Consider the following 24,732-nt stretch of genomic DNA (forward strand, 5'->3'; position numbering starts at 1 on the left):
TCATTAACATTGTATACATCCACAGAAGCTGTTACTGAGCTTTTGGAGTTGTTGAATCCAAAATCACCATGTATGTTGAAGGAAATCATCGATACCAAATATTTCTCAAATGGCCTAGAAGGAATTCGGTGTACACTGGTTAGGGATGGAAAATTATCTTTAATTTCAAAAGAAAAAAAGACATATTCATATTTACCAGATGGAAAAATAAATATTGGGCAAGTCAAAGGTTAGGGACTATCAAAAATATTAAAGAAATAAAGATATCTAATTACATCTGACTGGTTGAGAAACAGCTCCGACCAAGACTTCCACTGGGGGCACTTGTCACGTTGCTCAAAAGTGGTTTCACTGGACGTCCAGCAACAATGTTCATGGTTGTACCAGAACCCCTGTAAACAGACACCTTCTTTCAGATCTGTCATCCAGTGAGAGGCCATATCGATCAAACCAGCAATAGCACCTAGGCAGAAGATAGAGTACTTGATTACTTTAACAGTCAGCAAAAGGATTGTTGCTTTTGTTTAGTCATTAAATCTGTCCCTTCTCCAGTATATTGATCTTTTGCAGGCTTCAAATATTTTTCCAAATACACTTAACTGGAAAAAGCATATTGAGATAAAAACAGTGAAACTAAAATGAACAGAAATAGGTAGTAATTAGAAAAATTGAATAATACAAGTAAAAATATTTTCTTTTCAATTAAGAAAACAAAGACTAATATTTATGAATAAGTTGACAAACAAAATGAAATTTTAAATTAACAACACTTTACACTTACAGGACAGGTAACAGAAAAGCAAGCCAAAACAATAAAGATTATAGGAAATTTGAAAAACAGCTGAAAGCGAAAATAATGGTGAAAAAAAGGACACTTTAAAAAAACCATCCTATAGGTACATTACTAGTTAGAGGATTATCAAAGCATTATCAAAGTTACTTTAGGAGATAAAAGAGGTAAGCTTGAAGTGCAGTGGAATTGTACCACTTTGTAAGAGGTTTGCTATTGTTTTCACAGAGAAGGTGTACACTAAAATTTTGGAAAAAGTGGAAACATTTTTTCCAAAACATGGAGAGAGATCACGAATGGGATTATCAGGACTTTCCTGATTGACCCAGATTAACAACCCCAATCAAGAACATCATCGTCAACAAGGTCCACTTGGTACCAATCTACAAAACACAACCACAAGGCGAAGTCTTACTTTTTATCAGCTAAGTGTGACTTGTGTTGAATTTTCTTCAGGAATTCTTTTCACAAGGCCCAGCATAATTTCTCACTATATCTTAGCAAATGCTAACTTGCTCATTAACCACCTATCCCAGCTCTGCAGCAGCCTGGTGTCTGATTCTAGCCCCACCTTACCACATGCCATTCCCAGAACAACTTGTCACTTACCAGATATCCACCAAACTTAAAAGCATTCCTTGTGTCTGTACCATATTTAAAAGGCCACTGTGCACACTAGCATTCTGAAGGTGCCCTTCCCAGTCAAAGACAGAGTCGAAAGATGTTGAAGTAGGGAGGGGCATGGATAGGGTAAATCGACAAGGTCTTTTCCCTGGGGTAGGAACTAGAGGGCATAGGTTTAGGGTGAAAGGGTAAAAATTTAGAAGGAACGTAAGGGGCAACGTTTTAATGCAGAGGGTGGTGCATGTATGGAATGAGCTGCCAGAGGAATTGGTGAAGGCTGGTACAATTACAGCATTTAAAAAAATAGGAAGGGTTTAGAGGAATATGGGCCAAGTGCTGACCAATGGGATTAGATTAGGTTAGATATCTGGTCAGCATGGACAGATTGGACCAAAGGTATGTTTCTGTGCTGTATATCTCTATGACTCTATAATTACCATCTATTAAATGGCTTTGTGGTTCTCTAACAAGAAGTGGAGAACGTGCTTGTGGGGGTCATGCAAAGGAGAGCAGTCCTCTTTCCACAGGACTGACAGAGAAGGCTGGCAGCTTGGTCAGAGATCACCACCTGGGTCAGTGCTGTTGTGGGGTGTTGTAAGAAAGCTGACGACCTTTTTCATTCTGCCAGGGTAAGTGGTACATTCTTTTCTCTACCATCTTACACTCTCTTTCTCTGCTACTGCACCTACCTCCCACCAAGGCTCATACTCCAGCTACTCACTGTTGCCAGCAACTTCTTTGTTCAAATGCTTTTACCTAAAGCCTCTTCCAACCTGCCAAACAAATAACTACCACATGTCATTCCACTAGAACTGTCATAGTAACCCTGCAGTAGTTGCATTCACTGCATGCCACTTTTTACCATGAACCAGCATTTCTACCAAGACATGGTAAACAGACTTGTTCCCAAAGAACCCACAAAAATGGATCTCTGAAAATGTGGAGAGATAGTCGGAGAAAAGGAACCTGGTGTGCAATTTAGCTAGTGGCTTGTATCCTCTGCCTGTGTGTGTCAGTGAGACCCAAGACATCTAGATCTCCTTGCTGTAAGCCTTTCCATGAACCTCAAAGGCTTTGCAACTCATCAGATCTCTACTCAACCCATTGATATGAAACTCCACCTGCCCCCTTTCTTCGCCATCTCGTGCCATATGAGGTGATCATATCAGATGTGGTTGTAATTGTTCAGTCCAACACCACATCTTCCTGAAGCCAGAGTGTTTCTGACTGTGAGCAAACCACGCACCCTCTCTCACCTCACCCACCCCACCTGGAGCCCCAAATCCAGATAATTTGTTGCTGAGTCTTCCTTCCATAGCAAAGGCCGCCTTTTTCCCCTCTTATGTCCTGGTTTCACTGGATGGACCCAACAAACTGGTCATAGTTATTCAGAATTCTAACTGGACATCCCTAGATGAGAAGTTCCCAGACCCTTGACTGACAGCTGCAAGTCTGCCTCAATGCATTAACCCTATACCCTTACTCCAACCAGCTGCTGAGGAGTCACAAGACTGACTACAACTTACTCCATGACTGCACAGATGTAGACCGTGACCAAGAACACCCTGACTGGATGGCTGATCGTAGCTAATTCCCTGCAGTGGTTTAGAGGCTGGTGTTGACTTACTAAGCTGGAAACCCCGACTTTGTTGGGGTCTACTTCCTTCAGACTTTGAGACATGGCTGCTTGCTTGCTGCAAGTGCAGTGTGTTTGCTACATTTGCTTCTGGCACAAGGTGCAAGTGTGAGATTAACATAACACACTGCCATACAGCAACATGCACAGCGCCTTAATAAAAGTTTGCTAACCAGCAAGACAAACTGTCTGCTTGCGTGGATGTGCTAATTGGCACGGTAAAGGTAAGGCAAGACAAGACAAGGAATGGATGTTGCAAGTATGCAGCAAGATGTTAAGTGAGTGAGTAGCAAGACTGCAAGCAAGCAGTCTTAAAATATAGTCTGGTCCAATTTGTGAACTGGGTGCCTGTACATGCTCAAAGTGTCCTTGCTAAAATCTTTCAAAATTAGTTACGTGTCTGCCCATAATATAGGTATGTTCTTCCTAAGCAGCCTGTAAGTGGTGTTGTGCTGGTTATGACAGACTGCAAGGGATTCAAATGCTAGATGCCAGTTTCCAAGGACAAAAGCTGGATGGACTGCAGCCTGCCGATTGTGGCCAGGGATGTTGTTTGGTGCTGAGCCACATGGGAGTTCATAGCAGCCCGAAACTCACTTCACCACTCAGCAAAAGAGTGAAGGATACAGTGACACAATCTCAACGTCAAGATAGGACCTGTCGGATTTCTCTTCCAATTCTACCATAGAGCTTGTCATAGCCTGCGTCAATCAAAACCTTACAAGATTCCACCCACAATAACCACTAATAAGAAACATTAACCATCAAACTAACTACTTACACAAACTACTAAAAATGCTAACCAATAAACCACATACTTATCTGTAACTTACACGTGCTGCTTCATAGGGTCCTGTATCAAGGCTACAAATATTTCTTTGATTTATAAATGGTTTGTAATTGAAGGAACAATATTAAAATTTTGCTAGTGACTACAAATTGTGAAAGACTGCACGTTTTGGATAGATTAGCAAGCTTTCAGATATGTGGCAGATGTCATTCAATTTAGAAAAATTTGAATATATTTTGAATTAAGATTACAGGAAGATTGTATACCTTAAAGGCAAGGATTTCATGGTGGAGTAGAAGTTAGGGCCTTTAGTGGGCAGATATATGGATCATCAAAAAGGTTGACAGAGCAAAAAGACCAGAAATATTGTGAAAGAAAACTGGTTAAGAATTGATGAGCAAATAACCTGTTCCACTGCTGGAACATTATGAATGCCAAGTTCTGGGTTTCGAAAACAAAGCATCTACAGAGAAAGCTCTGCCTACGTCAGGCAAAGCAGACAGACAACCTATTGCTAGGCTTATGGCACTCTAACATTTTGTAAAGTTTAGGAAATAAGCCCAGATGCATCTAATCAAACCTCTGAAACCTCATGGGATAATGCCAAGCCTTTTAACCACACTCCCACATTCTGCTTTGGACTGGAAGTTTGTTGTACTTGCAAATGCAGGCACAAAGCAAAGGCCTGGCGAGTTCAAGTAGCACAAGGCATCACTTGGTTACTCTGAGCTTTTTTAATGTATTAAAAATCAAGAACACTACTTTACCTTGTACAGGCAAAATAAAAGCATTGGCCAGAAAACTTACATATTACGATACTATATAGGCATTAGATAACAGCATCCTGAAATCACACAGCATCACCAGTTTATTCTGCACCAGATGTGTAGAAACCTCACAGAAAGTATATTATAAATATTGTTTTGCATTCAAATTCATTGCTGACCAGAGTACAATGCGTGATACCATCAACAACATTCTGGTATTTAGAGAGTCCTCCCTCAAAAGTGTTAGCCTGAGACCCAATGCCTTTAACTCATTGAAAATATGAAAAATTAATTATCCTTGGTAATTATACATGAAAATGGTCAATGAATCAATGATTGCGAATCAATACCATGAGTTCACCTATAGACTAGGGGTTGAACACAGAACATTTGTAACAAAAGATCAAGGGTGATACAACTGAGGTGTCAAAGTGTTTAAAAATGTGATTGGGGGGGGATCCAAGATGGCAGCGACTCAGCAAGTCTAAGTCTATAGTGCTCCTCCCAAGACCTAGGCAAAGTGGGCCATCCTCCCCACCACACTCATCAAATCATTTAAAATAGTTTTTACTTAATGTAGTGGTTCAGTACTAAATTTAAACAGTTCAGTCTCCCATAAAAATGACTATGGGGAAAGGAGCCCACAGCTCTCAGCAAGCAGGAGCCCCTCTCCCACCCTCCCCAGCTGCAGCAGAGGCGTCCGCAGCCGCCCCGGGGGACTTACCTACGGTGGGGAGCCTCGCGGAAATAATCTCCAAACTCGATGTGAAGATCGATGCTTTCATTGAAGAATCCCGAAGTTGATGGAATTCATTCTCGGCCGCGCTACAAAAGCACGGCCAAGACATCGAAGAAATTGAGTGCCGAGTCGGAGGGGCGGAGCTAAAGGCCACGACTTCTGAGGCCATTGCAGAATCGGCTGTGGATCGAGGTCGTCGAAAAAATATTCGTTTGCTGGGCCTTCCCAAACGCGAAGACGACGGCCAGCTTACAAGGTTCCTTGAACAGTGCCTTCCACAGCTTTTAAATCTGGAGGCTGGATCAGGCCAGGTAAGGGTGGAATGGGCCTACCAAGTTGCAATACGCGGGCCCGGCTCGAACCAGTGCCCCCGCCCAGTCCTGTTCCGGCTGTAGAACTATAAGGTGAGGCAGATGCTCTTGGAAGCCTCCAGAAATCTTGGGAAAGATCTCCAAGCCATGACTTATAAAGGATCCAAGATTATGTTATTTCAGGACTTTTCCCCAGCTCTGGTCCGAAAGAGGAAGGCATTTGATGAAGCGAAGAAGCTTTTAAGGGATTTAAACATTCAATATTCCTTGCGCTACCCAGCTATACTACGCTTTAGCCATGAAGGGTCCGTGTATAACTTCGGATCACTGGAGAAGGCCAAAGAACTTTTGGACTCTCTTAGATAAATTATAAGAGTTAATTGATGTTGTTTTGCCCTACCCCCAGCCCGGTTTATCCCCCTTTTCTTTTCCCCTTTCATTACCTTACTGTTTAACATAATCTCTGGGGGGTGGGAAGAAGGGTTTATTTATTCATTCTTAACTTAGCGATTTTCTTTCCCTTTTGTGTTTATATATATAGGCCAGGGGGTCTAGTTAATGTAGATGGGGGGGGAAGGTGGTTACCTTATCATATTTTAATCTTTGTCCTTGGGAGCGGGGTTGTTTTCCCGTTATTTTGTATTAATCTATTTAATTATTATTTGCTGAGACTGTAATTTTATAGTCATATATGTTGATATATGGTATTAACATTACCATATATATCCAGGTGTTGGTGTGGGTGGGGGGGGGGGGGGAAGGAGCCGGTGGGGGATAGGGTACTCACTGTTAGTTCTAGTTCAGTAGTATACTTGAATTTTCTTTATCCTATCGTGGGGTGCCTGAGTCAAGGATGGGGCACTGGTTGGGAGTGGTTATGATGGGTTTTTTGGAAAGGAAGTGATGCCCCCTGGGAATAAGGGGGAAGATCTCTGTTTAAATACGTTTTATACTTTTTTTTATTATTTAGAAATAGTTTTTTATTACATTGATCTGAATGTATTAAAGTGCTTTTATTTTGTGAATTTTATATGCTCTATGCTCGGGATGTTTTGGATAGGGTTTCTTCTCCCAGGGGGTCCGTTCTCTCTTTCTGTGGAGGGAAAAACATTTTGGTAAACTGGGTGGCTGAGGGCCCTCATGGACTTTCGAGTTGGCACAGAATAATTATGGAATATACTCCCCCAGACTTCCTTACAAATATGGTGCACCAGGAGAAAAAGCCAAATTATTCCATAAAAATATGGCAACCCTTCTTGAATTACACAAATACAGATATCTCGGTCATCCTACAAGGGCCTTTATTTAATTGAGAGGGTGAATCTGGCTGGTCCGGGGCCCGCTGGGAGAGGAATCCCGCATGAATATGGGTTTTGTTGTGATCTGATGTTAACACATTCCGAGCATGTATATCACTGCTCAATTTATGTGTTGACCGTTGGGTTTTTTTTTCTTGAATAATGTAAGAATTTTAATCATACACTCTGGTTAGTTGTAAGTTAGATGAGTAGTTAGTTGAGTTTTGTCTTTTTTTTTCTCTCGATATTTCTTTTTCTTGTTTGATAGATTTTGGTTATCATTTATTTAAGATTTAACTGTATATCAATGTTTATACTTGTTTTTTTTTGTTTTCTTTTGTAAACTTGTAAAAACATGCTAAGTTTTCAATAAAAATATCTATTAAAAAAAATGTGATTGGGCACATATGGAGAAAGAATTCCTTCCGGTGATGGAATTTAGAATGGCGGAAGTGCTAGTGGTGGTAGCTGGTATAACTTTAAAATTAGATCCAGGTAATCTCGGATGTTTTTTCAGTGGTTAAGGAGGAACATACAGAAAAGTTGAGGCCATAATCAGGTCAGTCTTGATCTTATTGAATGGAAAGGCTGGCTTGAGGGGTCAAATAACCTATTCCTGTTCTTATTTCCTATGTTTTTATGGCCTCAATGGTAGGGAATAGAATTGATGGCAGGAACTGGAATGTTTAATTGGAAGAAATTTCTACTTAGTCAATATTTGGGTGGCGGTTTTCAATGCTTGAGGGGGTCAAGGGTTGGTAATTGAAGAACTGCTCTGGATTTCAAAATGGTTTTCTTTTTAATGACATACACTTCTAACACATACTGCATGAGCAATCCATATCACTGCTCATCATATTATATAAGCTCTCTATAGGATTGCTCACTACAAGGCAGTTTTGCTGCTTTCAGGGTAGTGATCAACAGGGCTACTTGTTGTAATATGGTAGACTTGGTAGTCTAATGAGAAGACATTCTTGTCTTTAACAAGCTTATTGCTTGATAAACAACTATGTACAATTTACATTAATATGACAGATATTGTCACAGAAGTTTAATAAAACCCATATGAGAGGTCTCACTTCTTTGAGATCCTAAGTTGCCCCCACCAAGCCCACATGAAACCGTTACAGCTGGTAATGCTGAAGGTACTCTTCAGTTTTAACCTTTTCAGACGCTTGCACTCTAGTCACCAATTAAGTAATTCAGAAGATTTTAGGAAAAGAGAAAATGCATCATAAGAAGTAGTTTGTTGGTTAGTTCTTATATTTCTCATTACTTTCAAAGTTAAAAATTAAACAACACCAGGTTATAGTCCAACAGGTTTAATTGGAAGCACACTAGCTTTTGGCGCGACGCTCCTTCATCAGGTGATAGTCATCAGATGAAGGAGCGTTGCTCCGAAAGCTAGTGCTTCCGATTAAACCTGTTGGACTATAACCTGGTGTTGTGTAATTTTTAACTTTGTACACCCCAGTCCAACACCGACATCTCCAAATCCTCATTACTTTCAGTTATGATTAGAAAACATTCCAAGTTTTCTGCATTAGGTGATGCATTAAAAAAAATATATTTGATTTCTGGAATATTAATTTTACACCTATATGCCATTTACCGTGTTAACATTTACACTTTATTGATCTGTTCTGCTGCTCGTTGATACCATTGCCAGGAGATTTGCTGTCACTGCAAGCCATGCTCATCTGTCTCCCACAATTCTCACATATCCAATGTAGCTCATCTACAATCACTCTGACATCTGTCATTCAACTATACCTAGTTTGACTCATGTTTCTCATGTCATCCACTTTGCCCTCAGGAAGTCTCTAAAGTTTTTCTGCTCTGATCAAATGACAGAACTAATGATGTTTTTGTTTCATGATGTAACTTTCCAAATCTTTTCCTACAACAGAAGTAAGGCTCAATGGTCTATAATTACCGGGGTCATCTCTGCTGCTCTTCTTGAACAAGGGCACATTTGCAATCCTTCAGTCCTCAGGTACTAAACCTGTAGATAATGACGACCCAAATATCAAAGCCAAAGGCTCTGCTATCTTCTCTCTAGCTTCCCAGAGAATCCTCAGATAAATCCCATCCGGCCCAGGGGACTTGTCTACTTTCACTCCTTCTAGAATTGATAATACCTGTGCATAACTAACTTTGATCGTTTCTATTCTAATATCTCGTATCTCATTCCTCTCCTCTACAATATTCTCCTTTTCCTGAGTGAACACCGATGAGAAATGTTCATTTAGCACCTCTCCGATCTCTACAGGGTCCACACTCAACTTCCCACTTCTGTCTTTAACTGGCCCTATTCCTACCCTAATCATCCTTTTATTCCTCACATACCTATAGAAAGCTTTAGGGTTCTCCTTTATTCTATTTGCTAAAGACTGCTTGTGTCCTCTCTTTGCTCTTCTTAACTCTCTCTTTAAATCCTTCCTAGCTGATCTGTAACTCTCCATCGCCTCATCTGTACCCTCTTGCCTCATCAACACATAAGCCTCCTTCTTCTTCTTAAAAAGAGATGCAATTTCTGTAGTAAACCATGGTTCCCTTACCTTATTACTTCCTCCCTGCCTGACAGGGATATACCTATCAAGGACACACAATATCTGTTCCTTAAACCAGCTCCACATTTCGAATGTCCGCATCCCCTACATTTTGCTACCCCATTCTATGCATCCTAATTCTTGCCTAATCAGATTATAATTGCCCTTATCCCATCGATAACTCTTGACCTGTGGCATGTAACTATCCCTTTCCGTCCCTAAACTAAACATAACTGAATTATGGTCACTCTCTCAAGTTCTCACCTACAACTAAATCAAACACCTGGCCTGGTTCATTACCAAGCACTAGATCCAGTGTGGCCTCCCCTCTTATCAGCCCTTCGACATACTGTGTCAGGAAACCCTCCTGTATACACTGGACAAAAACTTATCCATCCGACATACTAGAGCTATAACATTTCCAGTCAATGTTGGGGAAGTTAAAGTCCTCCATAATGACCACCCTGATCCTTTCACTCCTACTCAGAATGATTTTGCTAATCCTCTCTTCCACCTCCCTGGATCTCTGCGGAGGCCTATAAAAAACTCCAAGCAGCGTGACCCCTCCTCTCCTGTTTCTAACCTCATCCCACACTACCTCAGTAGACAAGTCCTCATCAAAAATTCTCTCAGCCACCGTTATACTATCTTTGACTAACAAGGCCACACCTCCCTCTCTTTTACCGCCTTGCCTGTTTTAAATAAAAGATCTAAACCTTGGAACTTGCAACATCCATTCCTCACCCTGCTCTATCCATGTCTCCGAAATGGCCACAACATCAAAGTTCCAAGTACCTATCCATGCTGCAAGCTCATCAACCTTATTTCAGATACTTCTGGCATTGAAGTAGACACACTTCAAACCAGTTTGCTGTGTGCCAGCACATTTCTGTGACCCTGAAATCCTGTCCCTGTCCTCCCTACTCTCATCCTCCTGTGCACTGCAACTACGCCTCCGTTTCCAATCCCCCTGATGAGCTAGTTTAAACCCACCCGAATAGCACCAGCAAATTTCCCACCCAGGATATTAGTATCCCTCTGGTTCAAGAGAAGACCGTCCTGTTTCTACAAGTCCCACCTTCCCCAGAATGAGCCCCAATTGACAAAAATCTGAAACCCTCCTTCCTGCACCATCCTTGCAGCCACGTGTTCAGCTGATATCTCTCCCTATTCCTTGCCTCGCTATCACGTGGCACGGGTAACAAACCAGAGATAACAACTCTGTTTGTTCTAGCTCTCAGCTTCCACGCTAGCTCCCTGAAATCTTGCCTTACATCCCTATCCCTCTTTCTACCTGTGCCCTACATGGACAACGACTTGAGGCTGGTCACCCTCTCCCTTCAGGACCCCAAAGATACGATCAGAGACATCACGGATCCTGGCACCTGGGAGGCAACATACCAACCGCGAGTCTTGTTCGTTCCCAACAAACCTTCTATCTGAGCTTCTAACTATCGAGTCCCCAATGACTAACACTCTCCTCCTTTCCCTTCTGTGTAACAGGGACAGGCTCTGTGCCAGAGACATGGGCCCCACTGCTTGCCCCAGCAAGTCGTCCCCCTCAATAGTATCCAAAACAGTATACATGTTTTTCAGGGGAACGACCACAGGGCATCTCTCCACTGACTGTTTTTTTCCCCTTTTGAACAGTCACCCAGTTTTCTTCTTGCCTAGGAGTAACTGCTTCCCTGTAACTCCTATCTATCACAGCCTCTGCCTCCCGAATGTTCACACTCCAGTTCCCTAACACTGTCTTGGAGGAGCGAGAGTTGGGTGCACTTAGGAAAAAAGCTTCAGGACATTCGCCATACTGCAGGTTTCCTCGCTCTTGTGGCCACAGCATTTATATGGCTGGACCAGTTCAGTTTCTAGGTGAACATGAGGACTGCAGATGCTGGAGATTAGAGTCAAGATCAGAGTGGTGCTGGAAATGCACAGCAGGTCAGGCAGCATCCGAGGAGCAGGAAAATCGGGCAGGAGGCCTTCATCAGGAATGAAGCTGGAAGCCTCGGGGCTGGAGAGATAAACTTATCTAACACATGTCTAACACATGTGGGTCAACACCAACAGGCAACTTGCTACTACTCAGCCCAACCATGAATTTCATCCATGTCTTGCTGCATACGAACATGTGCTGCATCAGGAACTGAGGTTGATGTTGAACAAATTATGTTGAATATTGTGCAATCAGTTAACTTTTCATTTGTGAAATATGACATGGGCATTGATGAATAGTTGAAAACGGTTGTGTGAGAAGATTACTCTAAGGAACTCTTGACAGTGATATCATGGGATTGAGACAGGATCAGAGAATGTTACAGTAAGAAGGAAGCCATCGAATGTACCACTCCTGAAACAAATCCCTCAGCTAGTCCTACTCTCCAGCCTTATCTCCAAAGTCCGCTAAATTCATCACTTTCAGATCTCTGTCTAATTCTCTTGAAACCAATGGAATCCACCTTCACCACTCTCCCGTGCAGCGTACTCCAAATTGTAACAATTCTGAATAAAGTTTCTCCTCATCTCACTCCTAGCGGTCTTGCTGACAATCTTGATGATTGAGGAGAAAGTGAGGACTGCAGATGCTGGAGATCAGAGCAGAAAATGTATTGCTGGAAAAGCGCAGGTCAGGCAGCATCCAAGGAACAGGAGAATCAATGTTTCGGGCATCAGCCCTTCCTGAAGAAGGGCTGATGCCCGAAACGTCGATTCTCCTGTTCCTTGGATGCTGCCTGACCTGCTGCGCTTTTCCAGCAATCTTGATGATTGACCTTGAAAACCACAACGACCTTACTTTGTGCTAATTATGGCCCCAAATGGGGAGAATTTGAGGTGTTTATTAAAGATTGATCTTAGTTAAATGTTCCATCTTTTGCTCCTTCTTCAGGCTGTGTTTCAGCAATTTCTGATTCAAATGTGTTGATCATGTCAGTTGATTTTTCCACAGGTCAGTGTAATAAAACATGGTCACATGATCACAAGCTAAATTAGTTGTAAAGCTAATTACATCTTTGTATTTTAATTAATTCAATGTCATTTTCCAGATATTTAAGTGAATTACTTAAAACATTACCAAGTGATGGGTAAACTCCAGTTATGCGAGGCAATTATTGGAGAACATGCCTCAGAGGTCAACAAAGTTAACTAAAAATTTTAAAAATGCTATCAACTACAGTCATCATCATTTGGAGTTTTATTAAAAAAAAGCCATTAAACAAACAAGGTGAGGGTCTAGATACTTGTAACATACATAACAATTCTTTTAGCTCAAGATTAGCAATCATGGTGCTTGCCAGGTCGGCCCAGTCTGATCGGACCAAATTATTGGAAAGGATAAGAGCTTTTTAGCCACATGGTTTTGTTTAGTGCAAGTTCCATTCTCTTATCTACTAATTCCATCCCCTCAATAATGTGTCAAGGTTTTTTTTAAACTCTTACATGCTGGAATCAAATGAGCTTACTGAAATGGTAAAGTGACCTTTATTTTAAAGAGGATTCGGAAGTTTGATTCTTTTTAAAGCATAATGGTACTAAGTGACAGTGGCTAGATTTCAAAACTGTGTTAAAAAGGTGTTTTGGAATTTGGAGCTCCCCCCTGAAAAGAAAACAATTCAATAAAATCTCAAAGAATTGTTAATTCCTTATAATTGAAGATTAATTTTATTAGTGCATTTTTTTGTACTTTCCTTCAAATAATGAGCACCAACATCCACAAAGAGTAGGACAGAGAAGAAACCTAAGCTGGGAAGATTTAAAATCATAGAATCTTACAGTGTGGAAACAGGCCATTTGGCCCAGCTGATCCTCCAAAGTCTATCCCACCCAGATCCATTCCCCTACCCTATTACTTTATATTTACCCCTAACTAATGCACATAACCTACACATCTCTCAACATTATGGGCAATTTAACATGACCACTTAATCTGTACATCTTTGGATGGTGGGAGGAAACTGGAACACCTGGAGGAAACCCATGCAGACACAGGGAGAGTGCGCAAAACCTCCACATAGACAGTCACCTGAGGCTGGAATTGAACCCAAGTCCTTGGTGCTGTGAAGCAGCCGTGCTAACCACTGAGCCAACAGTGCTGTCCTAGAGATGATCCATAGAAGGGAAGTAAATTCTACACTGATGAGATGATCTCTCATATGCTCTAGATCGCTGACTGTTTGAATACATATTAATCAACTACTTGTCAGTCGAACAAATAATTATTCCAGCAAACTAGCAAAGATGCGAATTATTTTTAAATGCAAATCACTGAATTCCAGGAAAAAAAATGCCAGTTAATAATTCCTTGAAACCTCACACCTTAGCCTGGACTTCTAATCATTTACTTCTTTAAAAGGTACAATTGTCCCCCAGTTAAGGCATCCAGATGCAGCAACATGCAATAAAATAATTGTGTCCTTCTTACCTGCCATAAGTCCAACCAGTAACATCACCAGCCACCCAGAGAAGGCATCACTCAGACCTTTAATAAGGGCCCACAACGATTCTTTACTTTTGCTTGTAATCTGGAAAGAGAGGCTGTAGAATTAGATAGCAGCATTTTGCAAAATCTTCCATTGCATGAATGATGTCACTGCAGACCACAAGTAAAGAGTAAATGTAATATCAGCACCGAGAAGGAATCGGCAGTAAATGCAAGGTGAACAAACGATGTCTATATCTTAAGATTAAATAAATTAATAAAGAAGGTACACCATTTGGGACTGAAATGAGTTGGATTTTCTTCAGTCAGAAATGGTGGATTTTAGAGTTCTCTACCCAAAGAGTGTTTGGAGGCTCAGTTATTAACTATTTCCAAGGTTTAGACTGACAGATTACTAGACATTAAAGGCATCAAGGATGTGAGGATAGTGCAGGAAAACAGTATGAACAAGATCAGCTGTGACTCGGTTAAATGGGAGCAGAATTGATGGACTGAATGGTCTACTCCTGTTCCTATGTTCTATTAGAAGGGTTATATCTGAAACTTCTCCACCTCCTGATGCTGCCTGGTTTGTTGTGTTCTTCCAGCCTCCTGCTTGTCTACATCGGATTCCAGCATTTGCAGTTTTTTGTCTCTAACGTATGTTCTAATTGCCTTAAATAGTGAGGATACATAAGCAGTCAAAGCTTTTTATTTAATATATCATTAAAAATTCCTGTTGTTACTTTAGTGCATAAATATGAAAGACAACACCAATATGTGAATATGAAGGGCAAATTTTGGTTTTACGTTGCATAAGTCATTGAAACAAAAAGCACTATTTAACTCAATCAGTACATTTTTTGAACCTATAATAGTTCTCTTTCTGTGGGATTCAGTTCTTCCTCAGAGATGGGAAATCAGCATCCTGAAAATTATGAATAAATGCAATATATATAAGGCATTGCAACACCATAAATTAGGATGTTTGAACTTTTCACTTGTGCAATAACATTGCAGCAATATAGGCAGCAGTTGTTCACTGGAACCATGAATTAGTCCTGGCACAAATAACTTTCAGGATTTTTCTGAGATGTTTTAACCACCAATAGGCAATTTGTCAGCATCTGGAACACTCCAAAAACAAAAGTTGCCAGCTTTGTGTCAGGGACTTTAGATGGTTCTGACTTACTTAACTTAATTGTTAGCCGAGGAAAAGTTAAAGAATTAAAATCAACTTAATGATTAATAATTAAACCCATGTAGTTACGAAACAGAGCTTCTTGTTCCCTGTGTCAATGCTGACTTCCTCCCCACAACCTCTGGACACCCAACACTCCCTAAAACTAATTGCTGGACCTAACCAGTCCCTCCCAGCTATGCATTGTCACCAGCATACCTTACAGTCTGACCAACCTGACTGTACACCCACTGTGCCCTAACACCCAACACAATATCCCCATCTGCCAGTTCAACTCATGATCTCACTCCCTACTCTCTTACTTACTCATTGACACTCATTCATTAATCAATAAATAGCTTTCATTGTTAAATAGGAACAACTCAATCCACCTCGAATTATTATTTAATGATTGCATTAAAGCTGTCAAGTTAACTTGAAACAATTGTTACAATTAATGCAATTAATACTTTGAATTAATCACTTAAAAAAAGTGTGAAAAAGCTGGAAAAAAATGCAAAACTTTTTAAAATACCAACAGAGATTTCATTACACTAATCTTACAGTGTTAACCTGTATGCTGTTTCCAGCTGACCTCAAGGGTTGTTCCCAGATCCTCAAGCATCAGAGAGAGTGTAGTTCACCTCCCGAGCACTGCACTAAGCTATCCAGGGGCAGCTAGACTTGGAAATCTAGCCAAAGAAAAATGGGCCTATTTTATTATCACGACCATTGGAGAGAGCGGCAGTCACTCAATGGTTAGGACTGCTGCCTCAGTGTCAAGGATCCAGGTTCAATCCAACCTTGAGTGACTATTTGTGTACAGTTTGCAGATTCTCCCCATGTCTGCATGGGTTTTATCTGGGTGTTCTGGTTTACTCCCACAGTCCAAAGATATGCATGTTTGGTGGATTATCCATGCTGAAATTGCTCATAGTATCTAGGAATATAGATGGTTTAGCCATGGGAAATGCAGGGTTTTAGAAATAGGATTGGTGGTGGTGGTTGGGGGTGGGGGCAGTTCTCTGGATGGGATGCTCTTGGGAGAGTCGGTATTGATTCGATGGGATGAATGGCTTGCTTCCACACTGTAGGGCTTCTATGATAGATGTGTTTTGACAGTCATCGGAAATTCTAGATGCGTATATTAATTAATATTTGATGCAAAATAACATAGGGACAACATGAATGAGCTGAGATTTTCCAGTCACCTAGCTTGCAACCACACAAATCATACATTTCAGCTTCTTGCCCACGGTACTAACTCTTTCATTCCCCATTGATTTAAAAGACTACTAACAACGTAGATAGTTTCTTCTAATATTTAAGATAATTTGATATGTTTACATTACAATCATTATGCTAAAATAACTAGCCTGAATGGTGGTAGCAATAATCATAAAACTGTGAGCACTTGCTACTGTTATTAGTTAAAGATTACAGCAATTTCTGACATCTTCACATGGAGAATTAAATGTGGAAATTCTGAAGCTCCTGCCTTGAGATATTGTGCTTTTCTGCAGGATGTGGTGTTGCAGTTTTCACCAATGGAATCAACATAGAATCTCTGATTTGGCAAGAACTATTGATACACTATACCCATTTGAAAGATTGATGATAAAGTCAGGCTTTGTTCAATCTAAAGTAACTGGGTGTTAAATGCCATATTGCTGAACATTCTCTGACCTTGAAAACCAAATTTTATTAGTGTGGAGTCCACTTCCTCTTTAGAAAATTAAATGGCTCCCTTAAAGATAGCGTCACACATTTGGAATTATTTCACTTTCTGTACAATGGTTTAAACATAATTTTGTGTACTTTTTTCCTTCCGCGAAGATTCCTCAATATGACTGCTTGCCCAGTTTATTCTGCATTCCATGTTAATAGACCAAAAAGAGTTATAATAAATGATGCCAATTACAAAGCTTCTTTGGAAAAAAAAAGGATATCTTCACTCTCTAGCCCATTAAAATTTTATGTATAGCTTTTTTCAAGATGAATGGCAAGCAAAATTCCTTTGGCAGTGACTTCAAAATCCAGATCACTGGTGTTCTAGCCATACTGGTATAAAAAGTTAAGATAGAACATCAACACCCTACCTTATTAAGCTTCAATTCTGATAAAATGCATTGGCATTAGAAAGGCTCATAGAACCAATGAATTAAAGTTTAATGGACTTTCTGCTCCTTTTCTCCACTATTGCCAAATGATTTTGTATGCATACAGCATGTTACGCTCATTAGTATGCTATGCTTGCTTATCAAGGAGTTAATGATTTAAAATGTAATTTCAGAATTTGTTTCTTGGTTGCAAGATAGCAAAGAAAATTTACATTAAATTAAACTTAACGGAATTCACATCTTACTATGCTCTTGATGATGATAAAATAAACCAAATCTTCAGTATATATAGAGATAATATAACACAATATATTGTATTGTCTCCATATCACAGGGGACAGACTAAAAAGTGTTTAATTCTGCACAACTTTACCTGCTCTTTTTCTAGTCTGTGACTTAAAGTCAAAACGTATTGTAAAGTTCCAAACATCAATCTATAGCAGACAATGATCAGAAACTTGTGTACTGGTTTTGAATTTTAAAGGCATTGCTGTCTCTCAAATTTTGGCATTTGCATTCGGCATATGTACATTTGCTTAAATTATTTAAATTATCTGTAAAGACAATGAACTATTTCTAAGGTGATGGCAAAAGCACACTAAATAACTTTATATAAAGATGCTGCTCAACATATATATTTCATGATGTTTCAAAGGCAGTAATGGGTTTGCAAGAGTAATGGTTTTGGCCCTTTTGATGTTCAATGCTCGGAACATTTTTTGCAACTCTTTCTAAACTTAGTCATATGCTGTTGGCCCTAAAAAGAAATTGCTAATCATTAATAAAATATATATAATCATCCACATCTGAGGAGGCACTAGTTCTCGGCCTTGTTTAATATTATACAAATAGTTTTCTGCACTGTAATTTTAGTGGATTTATGTCCCTGCTTAACTTAATATTTAGCTGACATTTGGGTTGGCAGTAATATCACCAGAGATGCACAAACAGAAATGGACCATTTGGCCCATCAATCAGCCAATTTTAATTGAAAACAATAGTATTAAGGAATTCACTGGGAAGTCCATTATCCTAAAAACACAAATGTAAAAATACAACACCACAGACTGGCAGATTTTCTAGCAGAAGCATTAGTCTAATGATGTGAGAAGGCATTGACAATTGTTATGAACAGAAGGCATACATTTTTCTAGTTGTCAGGAAACCAATTACAGCCCAAGGTGAGTAGGCTTTCCTCAAAACTTCTTAATTTAATTTTACTCCATTATTTAATTCTACACAGAGACTGATCCCTCTCTAAATTGTTATGAAACAAGGGAATTCAAGACAGTTTTTTAATTATTATTCACAGCAACTGATTTCAAAGATGTGAAAAAAGATGTACCATAGTCTTTATTACTTGATCAACTTTAATCTGTGTGTAGGTCGAAAATATATTTTTTGAGCTATACATATCTTCTTGGACTTGATTCTACTGGGTTTTGTGCACTTCAGCTATCACTTTAAAATTGACACTACTTGCACATAGCACATCATGACAACTTTTTAAAAATTCCATTCAATTCAACAGCCAGGGAATTCCTAGAGGCATGGCACTCATCCACAGACTCTATCAACAAACACATCGACCTGGATCCAATATACCGGCCACTACAGCGAACAGCTCGAACTGAAAACCGGAAGTGGCAGAGACAGGCCACTATAAATGCCGGTGGAAACAGCACAGAAGCGCTTCACAGGAGGCTCCCAAGCGTTTGCAAGACAAATTCCCAGCTCAGTGAACAGAACCACAACAATTCCATTCAATTATTTTCCACCCAAATTTCACTCAGACTTTTTTTTCACCTTTCTCCCAGCTCCATACCAGAGAATTAAATCCCTAATCTAAATGAACATTTCAATCCAGCACTGAGAAAGTGCTTTCTTTCTGACTTTTCGATGTTACATTAAACTGAATTTCCACCTTCCTTTCTATTGTATTATTATTTGAAGGAGAGAGGAGCCCTTCTGTTTTTTGGTCAACATTTATGATGAAATCAGCAGCATTAAAACAGAAAACGTAGTCACTTAATTTGTTATTATTTGTGGGACCTAGTGTGGTAATGGGCTTACACGTTATCTCGCAATAAAACAGATCTAGGCTTTGAAAATACTTAACTGGGTGCATTTTTCTTCAGGACGTTTTGGATATACCATGTAAGAGTACATTCCTTACTCCTTAAAATCAGAAATAAGTTTTGTTCTACACTTAACTTTGGCATTTTATTACCTGAATTCCTGTGGCCACTATGATCCTAGACTGTTGCCACTAGATGGCACTATTATGTCCCAAAGGTCTCATGCTTTCTGAGAAACCTTCACAGGCCTCTTATAATGTCCAAAATATGCTTTCAGGCAAAGTAAAAAAAATCATAATACAATTACATTTATTCAATCTATTGTCTTTTGTGCCCTTTCATTAAAGTTTTCATACAGCATTAGTCTGCCAAAAATTGGACTCATAACTTTAAAAGAAACTTTTATTCCCATGGATCTGATGAAAGGACACAATGGATGTGCTATGTATTTCCAGCATTTTCTGTTATAACTTATATAGCACCTTCATTACAACATAAATATTTAGTACTTTCATGCTTTAAAACATCTCAAGATGCTTCACTGGAACAGTATTACACTTTTTTAAAAAGCCACATAAGGAGAAACAAATACAGAGCGGAAAGACCACTTGAGGGCATGGCCACCACGGATCTCGGCTTAAGGGTGAGGGATGGGGATGATGTGAAGGGTTCTAGGCTGTTATGACTTCATCATTTTAAGCTCTGCTGTCCTCTTTCTACTTCTAAATTTATTGCAGAATCATAAATAAGTAGTGAACTTGATTCAATAATTAAAAACAGAATGCCTGAGGAATTCACAATAATGACATTTCACATAGAAGAACTGCATTCCTATTGATAAAACAACAGATATCACTTGCCTTTCTTAAAAATCCTAACAAATTCACTGAATAGTGGGAGGGACCAAACAGCAGAAACCTCCCCCCTCCCACCCCCCCAACCCTTCCCAAATAAATAAAGCACATAAGAAGAAACAACAGACAGTAAATGATCTTCTGGCCACAGGTTGAATAATAGTTTGTACAGAAAATGTTTTCTGATCTACCTTTGTGATTTCAGTATTTTTTGTATTCTCAACAGTGACAGTTTATACTTAATGATCCTTTAGACATTAACTACAGGAGTATGTAGACTTTAATAATGAACTAAGAAATTCTGAGGAAAAGTGTATGATCAAGTTTTACACCTTGGTCGTAATAATAATAACAAATGAAACACCTACAAAATCCATAGGGCAGAGCACTTTGTTTGCTAACTGCTGTAGTGTGACCAATTCATAGAGTCATAGAGATGTACAGCAAAGGGCATTGGAATTTTTCCAGAATGGATCAATTAACCCTGATGTTGCAACATTATTGGAAATAGAGGTCTGAAACTAACAGGACTCAGCAAGAATGAATAAAGTTTAGTAAATATTACATTATATTTTAACTAATGGCTTTTCCACTTTTCTCTTTTTGGCCTCATACAATGTTATTGTAATTTAGTGGAAGCAAAATACTTACTTTTGGTTCCACATAAGTGTTCAAACAGTAATCTTTTAACCTCCTCTATTTGCAAGAGAGTTTCACTATGATAAAAAATAGTAACATAAAATAGCATACACTGATAACAACTGAACAAGTGTGGGTGTATCATACATGTGACCTGTTGCCACCCTTGTAGTTCTTGTAGTTGTAAAGCACTTTGCAATACCCTAGGGACATCATGTGATATAACTTCAAATGATGTCTTTTACAACGTAACCATCAATAAATGCTACATACACCTCATCTTTCTGAGAATGCAAACCTCAAGTAAATTATTCTTCTGGCTATGAACTTGCTCTCCTTGTTTCAGTTAAAAGGATTCACAAGGAAGTTCTGTGAACATAAACGCTGCAGGGAGTAAAGTGCAAATGGACAAACTGGGGATGAATCAAAGTGAAGAAGTATGAATAATCAACAGAATGCTTTATTCAAAGAAACAAAGCCATTGTAATTTTTTTAAAGATCATCAACGTAACTTAAAAATCTTAATGAGGTATGTCTCAAAAAGGAAACAGAGTTCTAAGCCAACAGGTTAAGTAGCTTTTGTTGAATGTGGAGAGTGAAGTAAACTGGGATAATGTAAGACACTCCTTCAGGGGAATATTTCAGCGTACTACTTGGGTTGTGCAAGCATCTGAATCTCAGTTTGAGCAGGTGTAACCTGCTCAGTGATGGCTTTTGTGAAGCAGCTCCTCAGCAGCGCTGCAGATTCCTCACTGGCATCAACAATCCTATTGGGTAACACTTGTCTTCCAGGAACCAGCCCTACAATTGATAGAAGGCAATAGAAACTTCATCCATTTGTGAGCACTCCAGAATGTACATATTGTGAGAGCTCCTTAGTTTACACACAGAAACTTGGAGCATGTATTTAATCGGATTACATATCAGCTAAGCATCAATGCAGTGGAATTGTATTCTGTTGCTAAAGGCAACAGGGAGTTCTATTGGCATCATGTGTGCAATCTATAACACACTGTATCAGTGAGAAACCTGCTGTTGTAACATGGCCCTGGCTGTCTTGCTCTCGACATACAAGGAGAATCTCAGAAATTCATGAATTCTCTGGAAGACAATATCTGTACCTTCCACATACATTTGTCAATTGACTGGGAGATGCCTCAGGGGTCTCAAGTGGAGAGCTGGACCGAGGTACAGTGAAGAAGTTCAGGTTTAGTGACCTTTAAACTATTAATATGATCTACAATTTGCATTGCATGATTTCTCATGTTTGCAGATCCTCATCCAACAACGGGCATAAATGGGATACGACCTCCTAGTAGGTGCTAATGACACCTGTTGATTAACTGAAGGTAGCTCCAACATCATCTATATATTCTGCTACAGGCAGTTGGTTTTCAGTGCAAAGGCTCCGGCTGGCCTGGATCCTTCACCTCTGCAGGCTGGTCTGCTGCTTGTGGCTATTGATTGGTGCTTCATCTGCACATGTTCCTCCTCAGATTTACCATGGGAAGGAGAAGGACAAGGTTGTTCTGCTGAGTTCAGATGTCCAGTCAATGCATCCGGTCAACATAATTTCCAGCCTCTGGCCTGCTCCTTCAATGATGTATTTATTCAGTTGCTCTGGTTAAGTTTCTAGCCTATGGTATATGTCAGGATGTTAGTAATGGGGATTTAGTAATGGGAATGCCATTGTGCACCAAGTGGAGAGGTTTAACGCACTCTTGACAGATAAGGAACCATAGCATTTACTGGAGTTTAGAAGAATGTTCGGGAATTTCTTTGAAACTGATAGGACTGGATGCAGGGATGATGCTTCTCCTGGATATCTAGAACAGCAGTCAGTCTCAAGTTACAGTGTAGGCTATTTACCACTGAAGTGAGGAGAAATTTCTTCAATGAGTACTATATTGTGAACCCATAGAATTCATTATCACATAAGGCTGTGGAGGCCAAGTCAGTCAATGATTATATTGAAGAAAGCAGTAGGTAGATATCTAGACATTAAAAGTATCAAGTGACATGGGAAGAGGTCAGCAGCAGGCTGAGATGGAGCATCAGCAATGATCATGCTGAACGGTGAAGCAGGCTTGGCAGGTTGAATGGTTTACTCCTCTTATTTTCTCTGGTTTTGTAATTCTATAAATGATAGAAAGTTTACAGTGCAGAAATAGCAAATTCAACTCTTTGCCCACTTTCAAGCACTTAATCTACAACCTTGCAGGCAACAGTTCCTTAGATGCAGATCGGGAGTCATAGAGCTATATAGCACAGAAACAAACCCTTTGGTCGAACTTGTTCATGTCAACCAGATATTCTAAATTAATCTAGTCCCATTTGCCAACACCTGGAACACATGCCTCCAAACCCTTCCTATTCATATACCCATTCAATGCCTTTTAAATGCTGTAATTGTACCAGCCTGCACTACTTCCTCTGGCAACCACCATGTGCATGAAAAAGCTGCTCCTTCGGCCCCTTTTAAATCTTTTCTCCCCCCATCTTAAACCTATGCCTTCTAGTTTTGGACTCCCCCATTCTGTGGAAAAGACTTTGGCTAGTCACCAATCCATGCCCCTCATGATTTTCTAAACCTCCGCTCGGCCACTCCTCAGCCTCCGAAGCTCCAGGGAAAACAGCCCTAGCCTATTCAACTTCTCCCAATAAGCACAAACTCTCCAACCCTGGCAACATCCTTGCACATCTTCTCTGAACTCTTTCAAGTTTCACAACATCCTTTCTCTAGCAGAGAGGCTAAAATTGAAAGCAGTATTTCAAAGTGCCCTAACCAATGTCCTGTACAGCCGCAACATGACCTCCCAACTCCTGTATTCAATACTCTGACCAATAAAGGAAAAGCATGCCAATTCACCATTTTAACACGACTGAAAAAAGTGACAACCATCTGTAACTGTCACAGCTGTGTACTTTGTTTATCTAATTAATTAATGTGTCATAGCTTTGATTTGATATGTTTATTATTGTCACACATAAAACAACACTTTTCACTGTATCTCATTACATGCTAACCAGACAAATCAAACCTGACAAAAGTAGAGTGACAAAACACATCTAAACTGCTGCTTTATTACAAACTGAATCTACTTTCAGAAAATTACTTACAAACCTTCAACTGCCTTTATTAGCTAACTGTGATCACAAAGTCATAAAATCAATAACGGTTTATCCTGTCTCCCAAAACAGATTGCAATATTTTATCAGCAAAGTCAGACTTGACCAGCCTTTAATTCTTTGTTCTATTCTTTCAATCCTTTAGTATTTGCCACTTATCAGTTCAAAGCTGACCGCTGTTCAAGGTCTTAAAGCAGGTGGGCTCGGACTGTTTTATTATCAGAGTTTTGTTGGGTTGGAATTTAGAAACATGAAAGCTCAATTAAATATAGCAAATGCAATAAATTGTTTAGAACCAGAGTTAGAAAAATCAAAAATCTGGTAAAGACTCACAATTTAATTTCGATATGTTAGTTAGAATACAGCTAACAACTAACGGAAATACACCAGGAAAACATTTTTGATGAAAAGACCATTCATGTGACATCTTAAATGCAAAAATACTTGTCTGAAGACTTGGCTTACTCCTGCATTCATTCTCTTTCCATCAAGCCCTTTTATCAGCATTCCTCTCATCTGTCCAACACACACATACATCACTTTTTTCACATTAGGTCTTCCATTCCCCCGATACTTACCATGCAATTACACCTTGTTCCTAGACAAAGTTAAAAATCACACAACACCAGGTTATAGTCCAACAGGTTTATTTGAAAATACAAGCTTTTGGAGCACTGCTCCTTTGTCAGGTAGCTAGTAGAGTAGGGATTATAGGACACTGAATTTATAGCAAAATGTTGTGTCTTATGATCCTACTCCACTAGCTACCTGACAAAGGAGCAGTGCTCCAAAAGTTTGTATTTTT

General features: G+C 39.6%; 1 protein-coding gene across 5 annotated transcripts in view; it reads right to left on the reverse strand.

Annotated features, from left to right (window-relative positions):
- The window catches only part of clcn5b (chloride channel, voltage-sensitive 5b), a 151,371-nt gene that overhangs the window by 45,598 nt on the left and 81,041 nt on the right, over window positions 1-24,732 (reverse strand). For all 5 annotated transcript variants that reach the window (XM_072595097.1, XM_072595092.1, XM_072595093.1 and 2 more), the window contains 2 exons: window positions 13,931-14,030; window positions 276-463 (listed from right to left, as the gene is read on the reverse strand). In XM_072595097.1, the coding sequence (XP_072451198.1) occupies window positions 276-463; window positions 13,931-14,030 (288 nt within the window). The remainder of the gene's footprint in view (window positions 1-275; window positions 464-13,930; window positions 14,031-24,732) is intronic.

The sequence above is a fragment of the Chiloscyllium punctatum genome, chromosome 25, assembly GCF_047496795.1.
Source record: "Chiloscyllium punctatum isolate Juve2018m chromosome 25, sChiPun1.3, whole genome shotgun sequence".
Classification (NCBI taxonomy): Eukaryota; Metazoa; Chordata; class Chondrichthyes; order Orectolobiformes; family Hemiscylliidae; genus Chiloscyllium; species Chiloscyllium punctatum.